This window comes from Anguilla anguilla, chromosome 8 (genome assembly GCF_013347855.1).
Source record: "Anguilla anguilla isolate fAngAng1 chromosome 8, fAngAng1.pri, whole genome shotgun sequence".
Lineage (NCBI taxonomy): Eukaryota > Metazoa > Chordata > Actinopteri > Anguilliformes > Anguillidae > Anguilla > Anguilla anguilla.
In genome coordinates, this window is record NC_049208.1 from 39,333,270 (window position 1) to 39,352,158 (window position 18,889).

The 18,889-nt window shown below is 39.3% G+C and overlaps 3 protein-coding genes across 5 annotated transcripts; 2 read left to right on the forward strand and 1 right to left on the reverse strand.

Annotated features, from left to right (window-relative positions):
* Window positions 1–123: 123 nt before the first annotated feature.
* Window positions 124–7,257, forward strand: LOC118232942 (progranulin-like). The gene is made up of 5 exons (XM_035428200.1): window positions 124–352; window positions 3,776–3,913; window positions 5,078–5,254; window positions 6,467–6,697; window positions 6,861–7,257. The coding sequence occupies exons 2-5, from the start codon at window positions 3,776–3,778 to the stop codon at window positions 6,987–6,989; spliced, it is 675 nt and encodes a 224-aa protein (XP_035284091.1). The 5' UTR covers window positions 124–352; the 3' UTR covers window positions 6,990–7,257.
* Window positions 7,258–13,899: 6,642 nt separating this feature from the next.
* Window positions 13,900–16,990, forward strand: efcab1 (EF-hand calcium binding domain 1). 2 transcript variants are annotated; one of them, XM_035430231.1, is made up of 6 exons: window positions 13,900–14,048; window positions 14,938–15,093; window positions 15,625–15,729; window positions 15,824–15,975; window positions 16,305–16,409; window positions 16,516–16,990. In XM_035430231.1, exons 1-6 carry the CDS (start codon window positions 13,973–13,975, stop codon window positions 16,564–16,566), a joined length of 645 nt encoding a protein of 214 aa, XP_035286122.1. In that variant the 5' UTR covers window positions 13,900–13,972; the 3' UTR covers window positions 16,567–16,990. The 2 variants fall into 2 exon arrangements, with proteins under 2 accessions (XP_035286122.1, XP_035286123.1); XM_035430232.1 differs by having other exon boundaries at window positions 13,937–14,048; window positions 14,902–15,093.
* On the reverse strand, window positions 16,071–18,803 carry rbm48 (RNA binding motif protein 48). 2 transcript variants are annotated; one of them, XM_035430229.1, is made up of 5 exons: window positions 18,646–18,803; window positions 18,246–18,436; window positions 17,760–17,905; window positions 16,998–17,599; window positions 16,071–16,773 (listed from the first exon to the last, which is right to left on the reverse strand). In XM_035430229.1, exons 1-5 carry the CDS (start codon window positions 18,766–18,768, stop codon window positions 16,702–16,704), a joined length of 1,134 nt encoding a protein of 377 aa, XP_035286120.1. In that variant the 5' UTR covers window positions 18,769–18,803; the 3' UTR covers window positions 16,071–16,701. The 2 variants fall into 2 exon arrangements, with proteins under 2 accessions (XP_035286120.1, XP_035286121.1); XM_035430230.1 differs by having other exon boundaries at window positions 18,246–18,399; window positions 18,646–18,784.
* Between the last annotated feature and the right edge of the window lie 86 nt (window positions 18,804–18,889).

Genomic DNA, 18,889 nt, shown 5'->3' on the forward strand with positions numbered 1-18,889 from the left:
GTTTTACATCTTGTTCTGCCAGTGACTTGTAGAGGTTGTTTCAGAAAAACAGGAATGGAAAGTGAAAGTTGAAAGGAATCCCATCCCCCCCCCCCCCCCCAGTCTGTGATTGGGCTCAATCAGAATTTGAAAAGGTATGTAGCAGCAAAAAATACAACCACTGATAAGTTGGTAAAGCCACATGCCTTAAAACCAAAGGAAGTTCTGTTTGCGAGAGTTACTTCCTCTATACTTCTGACTTTTGACTGCGTTTCATTAAACCATTTTAACGGAAGTTGTCTGTTGTATCAAGTTAAACATTGCTTAGGAAAGTGTCTAGCCACCACTCTAAAGAGGACCTAGATCCAAGAAGGTAAGAACCCTACCTAAAGTTGCAGGTTATTTGATTTGGGCAAATCTGCATTAAACAGCAACATGAACAAGAAGACCTAAATATATGCATTTGCATACTGTTGTGGGTGTCATTTGAGGTAACTGCTTAATGAACTGTCAGTTTGGGCCATGCACTTTCACCACAGTGCGTGCTAGTGTACCAAAAGCGGTCTGTAGGCTACTTTGCTGTACTGTACTCGCATCTTTCCATTTTTCATACGTAATATTTTTTTTTTTACTACAGCGCCCATTATTTAAATATTTGTTTAAAATTAAATAAATTTGACTTATCAGATTGCATTTTTGAAGGGCGTGAGTGCTCGAATGACGAGGACTGCTCGAGCACTACTCGGGTGAAAAAAATGCCGTTTGTTTTATGGGTAATAGCCTACTGTTAGTTTCAGAAATCCTTGCTCCGCAATCTAATTATTTCAAGAGGTGTTGTGACTAATGCAGACCTGCCAACCTGCACTTGGTGTAGGCTACCAACCACGCAATTCTTGGTCAAAATGCGCAGGTACGAAATGCCAGCTGAAACTAGGCAAAAAATATATTATTGTAATTTAATTACGGGAAAAAATCAATTAATACAAAACAATACCGTATATTTATTCGGTATTTAAACTACATCCCTCGGATTGAACCAGATGCTACGACCTCGTGCTTGTGGTTCTGTAACCCCTCCCGACCCACTCAACATCCACTGATACGCAGCGGTACTTTATTATACATCGAGGCGTAACGCTGCATTGCTGAGGTACAATGGGAAATTGGGAGTAATAATCAAGCACAAAAATGTGATCGTAATGTTAACATATAAAACGTTAAAAACTTTACGAGATGATGCATTTCAAGGGGTATATCCTAATGAGATAAATTTGTGTATATAGTTAGCTGTAGTAGTAGCTCGCATACGATTTAGCCTCGTTAGGAGACGTGCGAACAACTGGTGTAATTTAGCTGCAGTAACTCAAACGCTACGGAGACTCCATGTTCAAACTTTGAATCGCGCACCCTCTATTAGAGCAAAGTGACCATTGCAAAGGTGTTTGACTATAGACTGCTAACGTAGCAAATAATTCCCATTATTGCAGCCAGTCACCCGACCAGCCTTGCAGTTAGAAAATAACCATGACGTCAGACGACGAGGATACTAACAAAGAGAGAGAGAGAGCAGCAGACCTACTAAAAAGAAACGAGTCCATGCCCCCCAGAAGTTCCTCGCAAAATATCAGCAGCGATGGCCGTGCCTCCGACCCTCAAAACGTCCGTTTCGCACATTGTGCAATTATGACATTGACATTAGCCACCAAGGAGCTTCAGGTAATAATTTAGCTAAACCTCTAGTTCCAAAGGCCTACATTCCTAGATAACTTTTCAATTGAATACTTTTTTTTTTCATTAGGCCTAAATGATGTGTGCCTATATAAGCTGATTCACTTATTAAATAAAAATGGAAATCATGAACAGAAACTTTTATTTTATTTAAGGTTTTATTCATAATTGACAGTGTTTTACATCGCAACATAAGTTTTTTTTTTACACATTACAAAAGTTTCTGTAAATACTTAAACGAAAGCATGTTACAATATATAAAATAAATTATTTCCATTTTTATTAAAGAATTGAATGCAATTCACTTAACTGATAGTTTTAACTGATCAGTTTGTATAAGCACACATATCATCTAATGAAATATTAATCATGAAAAATTGTTTTAAGCAGGCGTACTCAAACTTTTGACTTGCAAGTGTATCATAATATAGCCAAGTGCAGTAAGTGACATTTTAGAATCAGGTCAAATTATACAATTTTGCCTGATCACTTCAACAGTCAAAACTAGAATTATGAAGAAAGGCTTGTGTGCGCGTGCAAAGCGGTGAACTAAGCGTCACACTGACTATTGTGGTAGCCTACTCAAAATATTTTCCTAAGGTTGGCAGGTCTGCTAATGTAGTGGAGTTCTCAGTATTTTACCGATTTTCTTTGACCGTTGTCGATCGTTCCTTGCTTCGAAAATTACGTCAAAATATGAGTTTAAAGTAAAAATTGTAGATATCACAAACTCCTCGTACGGATTTTTTTCTACAATACGTTTGAAGTGTAATTAATTAGGGCTATTTTATATCGGTTGCTACGTTTATCTGTATTGCCTTCTATAGCTAGGCCTACATATTCAATAGAAAAACATCGCTGAACACCCATGCTGTATGCATTATTAAGGCGGGGTGTTTGTCACGGAAAATACTGGATAAAGTCATGGAGAAGTCGCGCTAAAGTTGTTGACAATGACAGAAAATGAAAACATGAAATAACATTCGCAAATGGTGCAACAATAACGGGTGCATTAAAAACAAAATTAGCGGACCTATATGCTATTTGAGCATATGATGTGTTTCACGTTATGTAAAAGGCCTTTCCATGATGGACCAAAGTGATTAAATCTTCACTGGTCTATCAATGCATTTTACTGGTATTTGTTGCAGTAGCGATAATAACTAAATGTAAAAAAACAACTTCATACGTATACATTTAGTTATATTACAGCCCTATTTACTATATCAACTATAAGACAAGCAACACGCTCGAAATTCTTATCGCGACCCATTAAATCCAATGGCGCAGACATTGCTTCATAATTTCAAACTGCTTTCCTAAAGGCTATTTTGGGTCCTGCGACTTGAGTTACAAAAGAGAATATGTACGGATTCCTAGACCTGCTGATAGCGACCACCCTCTCTCATATTAACCTCAAATACGCAAGACAGGACACAAACAGTATGCTAGCAAATTTATGTCAGGTTCTATTCATTTATATGGGGTGGTCGATACACGTCCCCTTAGCAACCAAAACTAGCGCTGAACCACATCAGAATTATTTGCCAGTCACAGAAAAAATCACAGAAGTACTGAAAAAATAACCACTGGAGGATAAGGAATTTTTTCCTACATAACTAGGTACAGATTACCGATATTTCGCCTATTTCATATATAGTTGCAAATCAATTTACGTTTTCCTGTCTGTCGAATGAAGGTGGTCGATAATAGGTGCTCTCACTCTACCTAGCGATCAACGTTTTAGTTGGTCTTGGTTGGTCACTATAATCCTGCCCCCAGCCCCTGACATAAGCAGTTTTTCGTTCTAGACCAGCGAAGTGTTGGTCCCGCTTTGGAACCAGTTTTCCCGGTTCTTTTGCTGTCGAAAAGAGAAGAACTGGTTTGCGATTAGGCACCGGCTCCGAACCGGCCCTCAAAATGCCTTGGTGGAAAAGGGGCAGTTGAGGATGCCTTTTCAAGAACGTTTAATCAAGCATACTTAAGAGTTGTTTATGAAATTTGTCACCTCAATTTTGTTAGCAGAAGGTACCCCCAAAACAAGTCATACTTATGTTTTTCTTCCCAGATGCTGAGAGTTGTGTTGGTGCTCCTGTCGTTTGAACTTGCCTCCAGTACTGTAATATATCCAGATGGAAGAGTGTGTCCGGATAGATCCACCTGCTGCGAAACAGATTCTGGATACGAGTGCTGCCCGGTTCCAAATGTAAGTCGATTATAGGAACAATGGTCAATTGGCTTTCAGTGGAAACGTCCAAGCCACTGGTGATGTTACCACCCAGAATAATTTTATTTAAGTTAGAGCTATACACCTGGGACACACATCACATAATTCTTAAACCAACAATGTCACTAATGTCAGGGTATTTGGGGAAATGGACCCAAACGCAGAGTGGGAAAAATTCACAAAACTAAAAGGGTAAATATACACAAAGAATTTAATACAAAAAAAACTCAGGATCAAACAAAGGGGCCACGAGGGGCAAGACCACAAACTCAAATAACCAAAAAAAACACAGAACAGAACACAGGCAGGTCAGAAATACGGGCAGGCGGAACACACACAAACAGGCAGAAACTCACAAGCAGAAGCAGTCAGAAACACAAACACGAACACAAGCAAGCAGATACATACCAGTCAGAAACAAACACAAGGATCCAGCACCTGCATCAGGGGAACAAAGAACTAATAACGAGACAATAATGGAAAACAATAATACAATTAACACAGGGGAAACCAATGAGGGAAAGAACAGAAATACAAAAACTGAGAAGTGCTGCCAACTGGTGGCCCAAAAAGGAAAAATAGAAACAAGAAGACAGAACCATGACAACTGATTGTTGCAAAAAGAGTATGGCAATCTGTCGCTGAAAGAAGTAGTTTGAGATTAGCTTTCAATTGATGTAACCAGCTGAAACAATATAACTGATTTGGTTTTCATATTATATTAATGCAGCTTCTCCTAATTTTTGAATGAATTTTTAATATATGGCACATTCTATTAAGACAATTATTTTAAAAGGGGGAAAAAGTAAAAAAGTGATCACATTCTTAGCTTATACCAGGGGTGGCCAACCCAGGTTCTGGAGAGCTGCAGGGTCTGCCAGTTTTTGTGTTTACGCTGCACTTAATTGATTAATTTAAAGTAGTCAATTGCACAGTTAACTCAACTCACCTGGCTTCGTTGTGGTTGATATTTAAGGTGAAAACAAAAACCAGCAGTCCCTGTTGCTACCCTGGACCAGGGTTGGCCACTCCTGGCATATCCCATTAAAAATGTGACCAAAATGTTAGGTTATACCCTTATATGTTGAAGAGCCCTCAAAAAATCCTGGCAAGTGACACTCCTGTGTTCCCGTGTTTTTAAAGGCTGTTTGCTGCCCTGACCGGTCCCATTGCTGCCCACGAGGTTTCAAGTGCAATACGCTGGCCCAGATGTGCGAGTGGTCAGGTGGAAGCATGCCCATACTGCGGAAAGTGCCTGCAAAGCCCTCTGGCCTCTCTTTCCTCAATGCAGCGGTGTCGGATCCTAAGATGGCCGAACAGGTGATCCCAAAACATAACCCCCACCTCCAAAAAACTGTGTCTGGGGTTACTGCTGTTTCCCACTGAGCAGCAGTGTGAGCAGTCTGCTCCTGCACCACTCTCCTGTCAATGCTTTTACCCCAGGGGTGCGCATCAAGGGTCGATCCATTTCAGGATTTTGTGCCAACTTCTGCTAATTATTTTATCAGCTCAATCATGCACTACATGGCCTAAAGTATGTGGACACCTGACATCCAACATCTCATCCAAAATTATGGGCATTAACATGGAGTTGGTCCACCCTTTGCTGCTGTAACAACCTCCACACTTCTGAGAAGGCATCAAACTAGATGTTGGAGCAATGCTGCAGGGATTTGCTTTCATTCAACCAGAAAAGCATTAGCGAGGTCGGGCGTTGATTGGGCAATTAGCCATGACTTGATGTTGACTTTCCAATTGATCCCAAAGGTGTTGGAATGATGTTGAGGGCAGGGTTCAGTGCAAGCCAGTCAAGATCTTCCACACCATTCTCAACCAAACCATTTCTATATGGACCTTTCTGTGCGCAAGGGGCATGCTGAAACAGGAAAGGGCCTTCCCCAAACTATTAGGGAAGCCCAGAATCATATACTGAATGTCATTGTATGCTGTAGCTATAGATTTTCCTTCACTGCAATGAAGGGGCATAGACCAAACCATGAAAAATATCCCCAGACCAAAGGGTGCCCAGATACATTAGGTCATATAGTGTATCTTGATCTGACATTTATATAAGCACCAACTACATCCGCTGATTACAATTGTGTACTAAAGTCTATACTGTGCTTAATTCCATGAGTAAACCAGAATAGTTTCTAGAGCTTTCAGAAAACTAAGTCTTAGGTAATTAGTTGGAACAAAAACCAACACACAGACTAGCCTTCCAGAACCAAAGTTGTGCACCACTGTTTTAGATTCATCACAGACAGTGCTCCAATGAGTGAGTGCTGATGGGTGTATAACTGACACCAACACCACATTCACAGTGAGTAGACTGTTGGGGGCAGCCATGCTGTCAGGAGAAAACCTACCTAACAAAAATTCTTGACAATTCTGTTCTGCCACATGGACTCCCAGTTATAGTTACCCCATAAAGTTTGGACCTGAAATGTCTTTGTTATTAGGCAATAATTTCTGTCTGAACCAGATCAAGACTGTTGACGCTTATTCAGGGTGTTTTTTTTTTCCCTGCAGGATGAGTGCTGTCTGAGCAGCAGTGGCTGCTGTCCTGTAGGATTCCACTGTAACGAGCACAAGGCTTGTGAGAAGGACAGAGTGCAGTACCCACGGACCGAGCTGCAGCAAGCCTCGAGCATTGAGTCCCAGGGTGTGATCACATACTGTGATAGAAAGTTCTACTGCCCCATGAATACCACTTGCTGCAAGAATCCTTCTGACCAGTGGGGCTGCTGTCCATATCCCTTGGTACACACATTATACTAATTTCTCAGTTTTAGCTGGAGGTGGGGTGGGAAGCAGCGCTGTAGGCATCGCCTCAGAGACCCACTGGAGTGATGTTGTGCATTTGTATGAGCAGTCAGTGCAGTGTTGGCCTTTTCAGGTATTAACGTACCTCTCTCTTTCTTAGGCTCTATGTTGCCCTGACAAGCTGCATTGCTGTGCATATGGGTTCATCTGTGATAGAAAATCTACGAACTGTATAAAGGAATACGCAAGCGTCCCTGCAGCTCTCAAGGAGGCAGCGAGGAGAACCTGACCGACTTTTGAACATTTCGCTCAAATATTCCCAGCCTTTTGCATTCTTTAAGTATTCAATTTTTCACACAACAGGATATAAAGCGATTGTTTCATTTTTTAATTAATGCACACCTTCAGCTGGACGCCAGCACAGGAACCTAACACAGAAGCAACAAGAGTAATGAAAATGCAATAACCTCTCACTGCGTAATTGCGCTTACTTTAAAACAAATTATGGTGGTTGGTTCAATGTCGACAATTAATTAAACACACTTGTAATAACAAAATTTTGTGGTTTTTCTGATTACCCTGCAGGAAAAAACAACGTTGCTGTTAGCCGATAACCAGCATTAGCAGCAAGGGCTAGTTTTGTGAAACATGGTATCTGGTAGTTGGTGATCAGCTAGAGTAAGGTTTATGAAACGGGAGCGTATCTATGTTCCCATGGTCCTATGCTTCCAGGGTCCTAAGTTCCCATGGTCCTATGTTCCCAGGGTCCTATGTTCCCCAGTTCATTATTCTGTTAACACACATTAACCCTCCTATTGCGTTCAGGTCAAATTTGACCCATTTCAAGTTAAAATATTTAATAAATATTATCCAGTTTTTTTATTGGAACAAGGCTTCAAAACAGCTATATAAACACAACAAAACCAATGGTTATCATTTTATTTGATTATATAGAGCTGGGGAACTGGGACCCTGGGAACATAAGACCTTGGGAACATAGGACCCTGGGAACACAGGACCCTGGGAGAGCACATATGTAGAGCTGGGGAACATAGGACCCTGTGAACATAGGAATGACCCCACTGAATTCGATACAGCATGCATGCTATCTAGCTACATGTAGACAATTTCACTAACAAAGTTGCTAACAAAGACTACTGTCCTCATCAGGGTTCACTAATAATAAAGCATAACTGACTAGGCATTGGTAGTTCACCTGCATTTCTTTCAATCAGGGGAACTGAATTCGATACAGCATGTATGTTATCTAACTACATGTAGCCAAATTCACTAACAAAGCTAACAAAGTTTCTAATCAATGGCTTAGTATTATTCTATTCATAAGTTGTAGTACTTCCATTGAGTTACTGAAAATGACACTAAATGAATATTTGCTAAACGTTCAACATTTTATTTCTTACTCTATACCTCGGAAACATAACAATGTAATCATAGTATTAAGTCCGGCGGTGAACCGGATTGGTCTTGGCTACGCCGGCTGGTGGAGAGAGCACGCAAAAGTTGTGCTGAGGTCACCAACGGCAAGAAACCAAAACTTATCACATTGAGGTCACCAAACTTCAAGAAACCTTTCCGCAAACCAAACAGTATCTGAGTGGCAAAATAGTCTTACCCAGTGCTACTGGAATGGGATTCATTTAATGTTATCTCAGTTATCTGACTCCAAAAACGATGTTTTAACCTTTCCTCTGTGCTAACAGTTATGCAAAGACGGAGGAGCCTGCTGTCGGCCAGTAGTGGCAAATCGCTGTCTAGCTTGGTAGAGGTGGACATGTCTTTGGCTTGTATAGCCTGCATAAGTACAATTGTGTATCCTGCTACTACACTAGTGTATAGACAAGTGACTATGGGGTGCAAGTTCTATGTGTATGCTAGCACCTTAAACCTGCAAGAGTCAAAGAGGAATGCCAGGTTGAAAAGAATGCAGTTTATTGTTCAGTGTGTCTATTAATAATGACAATATACAACGATGCAAAATGTGAGTAGTAAAATGGCTATACACGTAAATGATCTATACGTGCAGTAGACCATGGTGACCAATTGGTATCAAGATCTTTAGCCAGAACCCCATCACTAAAGTCAAGACACCAACTTGTTCCCCATAACATCATTTTTTCCAACAATACAAACCATGATTACATATTTTGGAGAACTTAAAGTTCACATAATGCTGATCCAATTGGATGTTTTGCAACTGAGCACTGTCTCATCATCACAATTGCTGACTCCCTGTCAGCATAGTAAACAGTCTGTTTTACTTTGAGGGTGAGAGGCAGACTACAGTGAACTGTCCTACAGTGTTAACTAATCAGCCTAAGGTGTGTTCTCCACAGTTCGGGGCTGGGCCGGGAGCACACAGAGAGAGAGCAGGTTTCTGAGGTTCATTCTGTCCTAGCACAAAAAGAAAGCAAAGCTGGCACTGAAATACTGGAGGAGCTGGTCGGCTGAAAAGCGGGCCAGCTTTGAACAGCGAGCTGAAAAGCTGCCGCTCAGTTTTGCTTTTTTGTCTTTCTTTTGTCTATTTTTGTTTGTTTTGTTTGACGCCCATGTTAACAGGTTAGAGCAGCCACACAGCCTGCGTGAGACGTGTGACTGAGGCGCGGCTCGAGCCTCGCTGCAGTGGCGCATCATCTAGAGTTTTGGCGTGGAGCCTATTTTTCATGCGTGAGGCTCGCGGTTATCAGCAAAAATAGACAGTGAAAAGATCTGTTGATAGTCATATTGACATCATACCAGCAACATTACATAACTGACACCTTTCACTATAGTTTCAATGTCTAGGCCATATCTGAATATGTCACAGACATGAAAAAAATATATAAATATATATTTTTTAAACCATTTCAGCAATTTTTTATTTATTTATTTTAATTATTATTTTTTTTACACTTGAGCACACACTTCTTAACCTTTTTCTGTCTAAACTAAATATAAATTAAATTTGTAATGAAATTAAATCAAACATTCTATTATCGTTGGCCATTATCAAAGGCAAACTCAATGCAGAAAGATAGGGCTGGCAGTAGCAGCGCCGCAGCGGCAACGCTGGCGGTGTGGACACACGCATGCGTGCGAGCCGCAGCAGTTCAGCAAGGTAGCCGTCACGCACACGTGAGGTTAGCGGTGTGGCCCAAGCGTAAGACTACCCAAAGCAATAAAGGTGGGCGTAACTGCGGTGAGGCGCCTGGCACCTTGTGTCCCTCTGTGCAGTCAATAACCCTCCTAGACACCCTGTAAACCACAATCCCTACTTTCTTCCTATCTGAATTAAGCAAAACATTTTTAACAAGGTGAGAAGAATTTTCTATAACTTTAGGTAATCTATTTCCAAATTCCTATGACAAACATCAGATTGTAGAAGGGGATGAACATGTCACTATCATAGCAATATATTATATGCCTGTATTCACTCAATGGTCTCATTTCAAATAATTGCTGCTCGTTCCTCACACCCCCTTCCACCACTTACACAGTCCTGTTCACTCTTAACCTCCTCCTCAGTGACATTTATGAGAGCAGAACAATTCACGGATCAGGACAACTATTACTTGTAAAAAGGGAAAACGGTATTTTTGGATTTTAAAAATGTACAATATCATTTCAATTCATGCTTAATTTAAAAGGCCGGTGTCAGTACTTGTAATCTTTCATCCCTGTCCCATTGTCCCTTGGTCCTCTCTGGCTAGGTGCTTTAGTTCCATTCGATGAAGAGGACCAGTTGGGGTTGAATCATTTTGTGGCAGATGGCGGCCGCCAGTGGCCACTGCAGTGGCGAGTGGGTGATTCAACCCCCTCTCAAGAGGACATCACTGTTGACTATCAGCTAGGTCACAGTCAGCCCTTAATAGTTTGGAGCCACTTAGGGGAGTGGTACAAAAATAAGCAATAACATTAGTATTTAGTATATTGTAAATAACATAATTGTATACATTTTCTACACAAAAAAGGTCATTTTAAAGTATCATGATAAATAATGAAATCTTGAAAGTAAAATCCACTCCTTAAGTTAATATAAGCTCCTGCTTGTGGGCCTTCTCTTACTTTGGGCAATTTCTTGCCAGCTGAATCTGCTTCTTGTCCTGGGAGACAGAGGAGGGATCAGTACATAAAAAAATTCAGCAAGCAGTGCACACCTTCTTACATCATTGGCAGTTCCAACCAAACCCGTTCAACATTAGAACTTTTTTCTCAGTGACCTTTTTCCAGGGTCAGCGGTGAGAAACCATGACTTATATTGTGTGACACCATCACTGATTATCTCAAACAAACAGACTGGTGTATAGCTCACTTCGCTCTTCCTTATCCTTCAGTAAACAACTGAAACAAATCACCCAGCTAGAAGAGGCCAAATTGACTAGAGAAATAAGTCTGTGCTGCAATAAACCCATAATTACTGATGCTGACAAGAGGAATTTAATCACACTGCAAATTAAATTGGATGCTATTTACACAAAGAAAGCAAAGGGGGCTTTCATTAGATCTAAAGCAAAATGGATCAAGGAAGGAGAGAGAAATTCTTCTTATTTTTGTAGATTAGAGAAAACCCACCAGGGAAAAAATAATATGGGAACATTGATCATCAATGCTCTGACTCAAAGAGAATAGCCAATGAAAACTATTCCTTTTATAGTAATTTATATTCTTCTAATTTCTTACCCGATACAGCAGAAATCTTCTTTGACCAAATCAAAGACTTCATTCCTCAAATAACTGAGGATTTCAGAAATGACTGTGAGGCAGAGATCTCATATGGGGATCTAGAGAAAGCAGTGCAGTGCTTGACTCCTGATCACTCACCTGGCCCAGATGGCCTTACAGCAAATTTTTATAAATATTTTTGGGAACATATCAAACTACTTTTATTTGAAACACTAAAAGAAAATATAGAAAATCTATCACTTCCACAGACTATGAGGCAAGGTTTAATAGTTCTTATTACAAAGCCAGGTAAAGATCCCAAAATATTGGATAATTTGCGACCAATAGCTCTTATCAACAATGATTACATACATATTTTCAAATTGTCTCAAAGGGTTTTCTCAAATAATAAGTGACACTCAGTCAGGATTTATGAGAGGGACATCAATACATAACAATGTGCGCCTAGTCCTAGACTTGCTTGAGTATAAAGATTATATAAATGGCTTTATTCTTTTTCTTTATTTTTATAAAGCTTTCGACATGTTAGAACATCCTTTTATTTTCAAGGCATTGGAACTCTGTGGTTTTGGAGAGAATTTCAGGAATGTAATCAAATGCCTTTATCATGACACTAACAGCTCAATATCTTTATCAGGTGGTACTTCCCCTTGTTTTACAATTAACAGAGGTATAAAACAAGGCTGCCCAATTTCACCATCACTCTTCTTAGTTGCAGCTGAAATGCTCTCAATTCTTATCAAAAATTCAGATATTGAGCAATTGAGTGTCTTTGAGAACCAAATAGTCGTAAGTCAACTGGCAGACAACACAACTTTGTTTTTGAAAAATGTTGAGCAGGTTCCAAAGGCTATTCAGATTATAGACTTATTTTCCAAAGCATCTGGTTTACAATCGAACCTGAAAAAGTGTGAATTATTAGCTATACACGACTGCCTTCTTGTGGCAGCATATGGTATCCCCATTAAAACTACGGTCAAATACTTAGGTGTGCATATTACAAAGGAGACTAAATTAAGTGAAACTTTGGATGTATGGAACAAAATGGGTGAATGCAAATTAAGATTAGACAGATGGTTAAACAGAGATCTTTCTCTGTTTGGTCGCATTTATATAACAAAGTCTATCTAGTCAAAGGTGCATTTATACAGCTTATTCTCTTTCCATATCTAACAAAGCGGTAAAGACCATCAACAAGTTAAACTTTGACTACATTTGGAAAAGAAAATCTCATTACTTAAAGAAAGCAACCATGGTAAAAGTCTATGAAGATGGTGGTCTACAGGCCATTGACTTTGACTATATAAATGGAACTTTAAAGATCAAATGGTTAATTTCCTTTCTTGTAAATAACAACAGCTTTTGGTATTGTGTTCCCAGGGAAATTTTTTAAAAAGAACACAATTTCACACCGCACGATGTTCCCATCTGGAATTGCAGATTCATTCTTTTTATAAATAGGTATTTATTTTTCAGTGACTGGGTGGAGAAAAAGATTTGGTCTGTCAGCAATTTATTAGATGAATCTGGAAACATCTTACCTTTTGAGGAATTCTGTATGAAATTTAATTTCCAGTGCAACCGTAAACAATATGATAAGGTTATTAAAAGCATACCATCTTCTTTTATTTTGATGACTAAAAACGCACTACCTCATATGGTTGCCCCCCCCCCCCCCCCCTCATCCCCCTTCACTGATGATTAGTGTACATGATTTCTCAAGTAAGGTTTTGCCAAACAAAGTGATCACTGGTCTCTTTACAAATGTTTTATATCCTATGCAATTCAGCAGAAACTCAGCTTCTCATACCTTTTGTCAGCCTACTTTAAAGAAATTACGCATTAACTTCCTAAGCTTACCTTTACCACCAGAAGGAAAAGAGCTATACTTCAATGTATTTAATGATATCCTTCAGGAGAATTCCTTAGACAAAGGTTCAACTTTGATCACAATAGCTGTATATTCTGTGATGAAGAAATAGAAACTACAGATCACTTATTTTTCTTCTGTCTTCATAGCAATATTTTCTGGTGTGATATGTATGATTGGCTAGAATCAAAAATCTTTTCTCTCTCCCATTTTACCAGAAATGATATTACGTTTGGAATCATAATGGAGGATAAGAAAACTGAACTTCTGTTGAATACTTTACTTAGGTACATTTTTTATTCATAAATGTAAATGCATTAAGACACAACCCTTGTTGGTGGTTTTTATGAGAACTAGCACTGTACTGCAAATCACTGAAGTATATGAAAAAGAAAACAGCAAAAAAAACTACTGAACATTATTGATGCCTTCGAATTATTAGAAGAGACCCCTTAGCTATTTTATTTTATTTTTTGTCTTTTATTAGGTTATAATTATGTTACATTGTGTGCTCCGTTTTCTAAAAAGCCTACTACTGATGATGTATCTCTTGCCATCTCTTGTTTGTTGTACAATTTCTACTTCAGTTAATAATTTAAAAAAAAAAATTTTTTTAAACTTCGCTCTTCCTTCTTTTCACACGTGGATTTCAGTTTCTATAGCAACTTGATGATAAACATTGCCTGTGAGTGTTGAAGTTACTTCGACTGAAAGACGGCGAAATGTCTGAAATGTCGGCGATGAACAGAAAAATCATTCAAAATCTAGCAGAGACCTTTTCCAGGCAAATAAAACACTGTAAGTGCACGCCGCTGACGCAGAATTATTCATTAATAGACAGCCTCCATGTTCCCGAAAGCTTGTTAGCACCGCTCAAGTGCAGCTAACGCTACAGTAGCTAGCAAATTTTAGTCATCTTGTTGTAGCGAACAACCGGAATAGGCTACTTTACGGAAAAATGTCTTACAACCCATATTGAATCTTTCAAGTAATTTTAGTTCGGCCAGCAGCTATTCGTCCATCAGTTGTGCTTTCCAAACGTTCAGGACTAACACACTGATCATGAATTTGCTGATCGCTAGCCTTAACGTTACATATCTTTCAGTGTGGCTTCGAGCTGTGTTATAAATTCCCTAATAGAATTTTAAACATCTATAGACTATTTCAAGCAATGTCATTAAGGGCCAGACTAAGGCGCCGTTCCTGAATATTATTATCTTAGTCACAGACTCAACAAACGATGATGAGCCCAACAGATATATTAGACTTAGTCTACCAAGGTGTGTCGTCCATTGTGCCAGTATTACCATGCAAAACTGATGAAATATTCTTAGCTACAATTTGCTTGTAATACTCGATGATCTAAGTCACAAAAAGGAACACTTGGGATCAGTTGTGCTTATTTTTAAAAAATCACTTGCTTGTTTGGGCTCCTCTTCTAGTTCAGTTAAATCTTTTCTAGTCTATGGTTTAACGTCAGCCTGACCTTACAGGATAGGTAGGCCTACTTGCAAGTAGGCTACTCAGGAAAGCATAAGTTAAACTGTACTTTTTCCAATAAATCATTCTTCCTGTTTTTTTATTTTTAAAAAATCTAATTCTGAGACCATGTTTTATATGTAATTTCATTCTTAATTCCCAATAACTTAAGAAAGATCAATATAAACCCCATTGATCCTGGCTACAGTTAACAGAACTGAGATGGAGTGTCTAATACGACTGTTTAATGGCTTGCTGGGAGACCAAAGTGACCGGAGAGCTGCAAATGGCCTGGATCGGGGTAAATTCAGGAACATTCTCCACAAGACGTTTGGAATGACAGATGATATGATCATGGATAGAGGTATGCACTGAATTCCATTTGTTGGAAAAGTGTTTCAAAGTAAACTCATGACAGCAAGGGACCTGTACATATTTTGTAAGATATCTGGATCTCTGGGTTTCTAAATGCAGTAGCAGACCGAGGCTTGTGTTGTAATGTAGCAGTATCCCTATTGCACATATTGTATCTTGACCATGCCAGTGCCAACCCATGGAGCAAAGTATAATTAGCTGTTGCTTTGTTTAGGTAGGGAAGGTTGTAGTCTGCAGGATAACTCAATAACCTCAGCAATCACAGTAACTGCTTTGGTTGGATATGTACCTGCAGTTTGTCTGCATTAGCTGTGTCTGGTTTGCATGTTGTGGAATGACCATGCATAAGTGTAAAAGCCAATGACACAAATATGAGGATGATGAGGTAGTAATGAGTTGGTTGCAACTGGGCATTCAATTTGGGGATGGAGGCATTTGGTATTACTCCTTGTCTATAGCATGTTTTCTCAACACAAATGTGTGCTTTTTGCTTTAAACAATAAGATTTATTTTTATTTAGTTTTTCATGCATTCGATAAGGATAATGACAGCTATGTCAATGTGAAGGAGTGGACAGAGGGTTTGTCAGTGTTTCTACGTGGGACATTGGATGAGAAAATAAAATGTAAGTAAAATAAAGTATTTGCCAAATGCTCCCATCGTGTGTTGACTTGCAGTATGTACACTAAATATTTACTTCTTCAATTTTTCAAATTCAGACTGCTTTGATGTGTATGACTTGAACGGAGATGGTCATATTTCTCGGGAAGAGATGTTCCACATGCTGAAAAACAGCCTCATCAGACAACCAACAGAGGAAGACCCAGATGAAGGCATCAAAGACCTGGTGGAAATTGCTCTAAAGAAAATGGTGCGATATATACATGATATAGTGTTTGCGAACGTTTAAAAATTAATTAAAATAACATACATAATCATAGGGTGGCCCCAAGAATGATGCTTTGGTACATTTGCAAAAATAAACACTTTATTATGCACATTCACCCATATTTGCATATGCACAGCTGATTTTATATTAACATATGTACATGTGACTGGAGATTTTGATCAACGCTGAAAGCATCGAATACCGATATATATATCATGTTTAGACAGTTTCTATTTACATTCTCATTTAAAGATGTCAAACAATGTTTTGAATTTAAGGGGATTTTTGTATGATTGTGCTGCTACTTACAGGATCATGATCATGATGGCCGTCTGTCTTTCACTGACTTTGAGAAGGCAGTAAGGGAGGAAGACCTGTTACTGGAAGCTTTTGGAACTTGTCTCCCAGACGCAAAGGTATACATCGCAAATAGTGAATTAAACACTTTTGTGAATTATTTTCAGTTGCGTTATTAAGGTGCTGGGATAATAGCTAAAATGTCTTTTTCCACTTCTGTTCCAGAGCATACAGGCATTTGAACAGCAAGCATTCCAGGATTCTCTTGAGAACTAATTCAGGCATGTTTTATTCCAAGTTCTCACCAAATAAATAACTCTGACTTAAATTTTGGGTGTACGTCCTCAGACACCTAATACCCTTATCACCAGTATTATTGGGTGTAGTTCCTGTGAAGACATGGAATGCTATTTATATCCTCCTTCGTGGCTTGGGAGTGGTGGCTTTCTTCTCTGCAGGCTTGTACTCTGGAACTGACGAAACCTAACATATGACGACAAAGAAGAGAATGTACACTGAATATTCTCAGACTTAAACTTGAATGGTTAAATATGTCTGTATTTAATATCCTAGAATGTATATAGTGTTGCAGAGACACACTGCATTTCTAGCTTAACATATGTCAAGCTAGAAATGCAGAGATTTCAGAAATGTGATCTGATGGAACAACAACAGTGTTTATTAAAATTCAGTAACACATCACCAACCTTTGCCATGGTGCTTCTTATTAAATTAGCTGTAATATTCAAGGAAGCATCCTCCATGTCCATCTTAGGTGGCTGTGGTAGTTTTGGTCCAATCAGAGTTTCACTTTTTTCTACAATTCCCAACAGTGCATCTTGACAAGCTTCCTCTATTTTACGTTTCCTGTTTTCTAAGTGTGTTGTCCTTGGTATAAACCTGGTTGTAGGGTGACTGATTTTTCTCTGCTGGTTACTCGATGCTGGATTTCCATGAGGGGATTGTAAAACTTTAGATGGAAGAGGCTCATTATTACCAGTATCAACGAAATGGTATGTGGACCCCATGTTGTCCTCAGCAGGCTGCATGTTACGTTGATATCCCTTTAACACAAATGATGATGATGATGACGATGACGCCTGCTCAGAAAAGGATGAAGGTCTATAAACATCCTCTTGTGGGGGAGGGGGCAAGAAAGGATAACTTGAAAGGTAGCTGGCATTCAAACTTTCCTCTTCCTCCTGAGAAGTATCTTTCCATTTCTTTTTTTCACACAAAGTCATTTCTGAGTCATTTTGGGTTCTGGGTATTTTGCTTTTATCGTCTTCTGTTTGGTCAGATTCTCTAGCTGTGAATTGGAGAACAAAAGTTATCATGCAAGTAATACTATTTTAATTGCACCAAAATTGTAGTAAAAGTGAAACAACCAATGTAATAGGTAGGATCTGAGCAGCAAAAATAAAATAGATAGCATGTAGAATGTCAGCACATAATTCAGAACATTTTACCTTTATTTCGCATTATCCTGGCAACAAATCTTCTCCTCTCTTGTAATTTCTGTCTGGTGTCCTCCACCGTTTCGTTTTCAGGAGCATAGCATACGTGAAGCAAGCCACCAAAGAAACTCCTTTCATCCAGATTACGTTTTGCCACTCTGTCAAGTGTTTGAAATCAGAGAGTTTATAGTTTTTGGGTCACGCAATAGTTTAGACCAGTGATTCCTAAACTCGGACCTGGGGCCCACCTGTGCAGACAGGTGTTTGGTCCAACCTCAGTTGGAATCCCATAATTTTAACAAGCTTAATTTTTCTTAATTAACAAAAACCACCATACATGAGGGGGGGGGGGGGGGCGAGTTGGGAAACCACTGGTTTACACACTAGCTAGCATAATTTGACTGTTTTATTAGCATAATGTAACTAAGAACACACTGCTGCGTGTATGGCGTGGCAAGATGGTTATGTCTATGGTCCAGTATGTCCGACAGCACTCACTTAGCACTTTGAAGCCTCTGGAATTTAATTAAGTAAACTTCAGTGAACTCCTCTGCAGGGTATTCGTCCAGTACTCGGTACTCTTCAACCGCCCCATACAGAGCAAAGAGCTGGACCAGTTCTGTCATCACGCCAATTGCTGGAACTCCTTGGACTAACAAGAAACGAGATTCCAAGTTGATGGTGTATACCTAAGGTAAACAGTAAACAGTTTTCATGTTCAAACGAGAAATTCATATTAGCATCACAAATGCATGTACCAAGTCGCCAAGTTAGCTTAAACGGTAAACATTAAACAGCAAGTTAACTAGCAAGCTAACGTCAGTTAGCATAAGATAGACTGATATAATATTTAGCGATCTAGTTAGCTAGGTAAAAACCCGCGATCGCATATACATACTTTGACAGCTTTGGGTCTCCTCCCTTCTCTATATTTGGGCCTTGTGTGACAAACTGTTCGTTGTTCGTGGTGTTTGTGAACTTCGACGGGGCTCCAGCTTGAACCACCACTGGGGGCTGCCATCTTCGTTTGTCAAGACAACAGCAAACAAGACAGAGCTAATCGAGTTGACCCAACAGGAAAATGGTTAGAACAATTCTCCAATCGCTATGAAGTAGAGAGGTCACGTGTCTGAATTTCATCC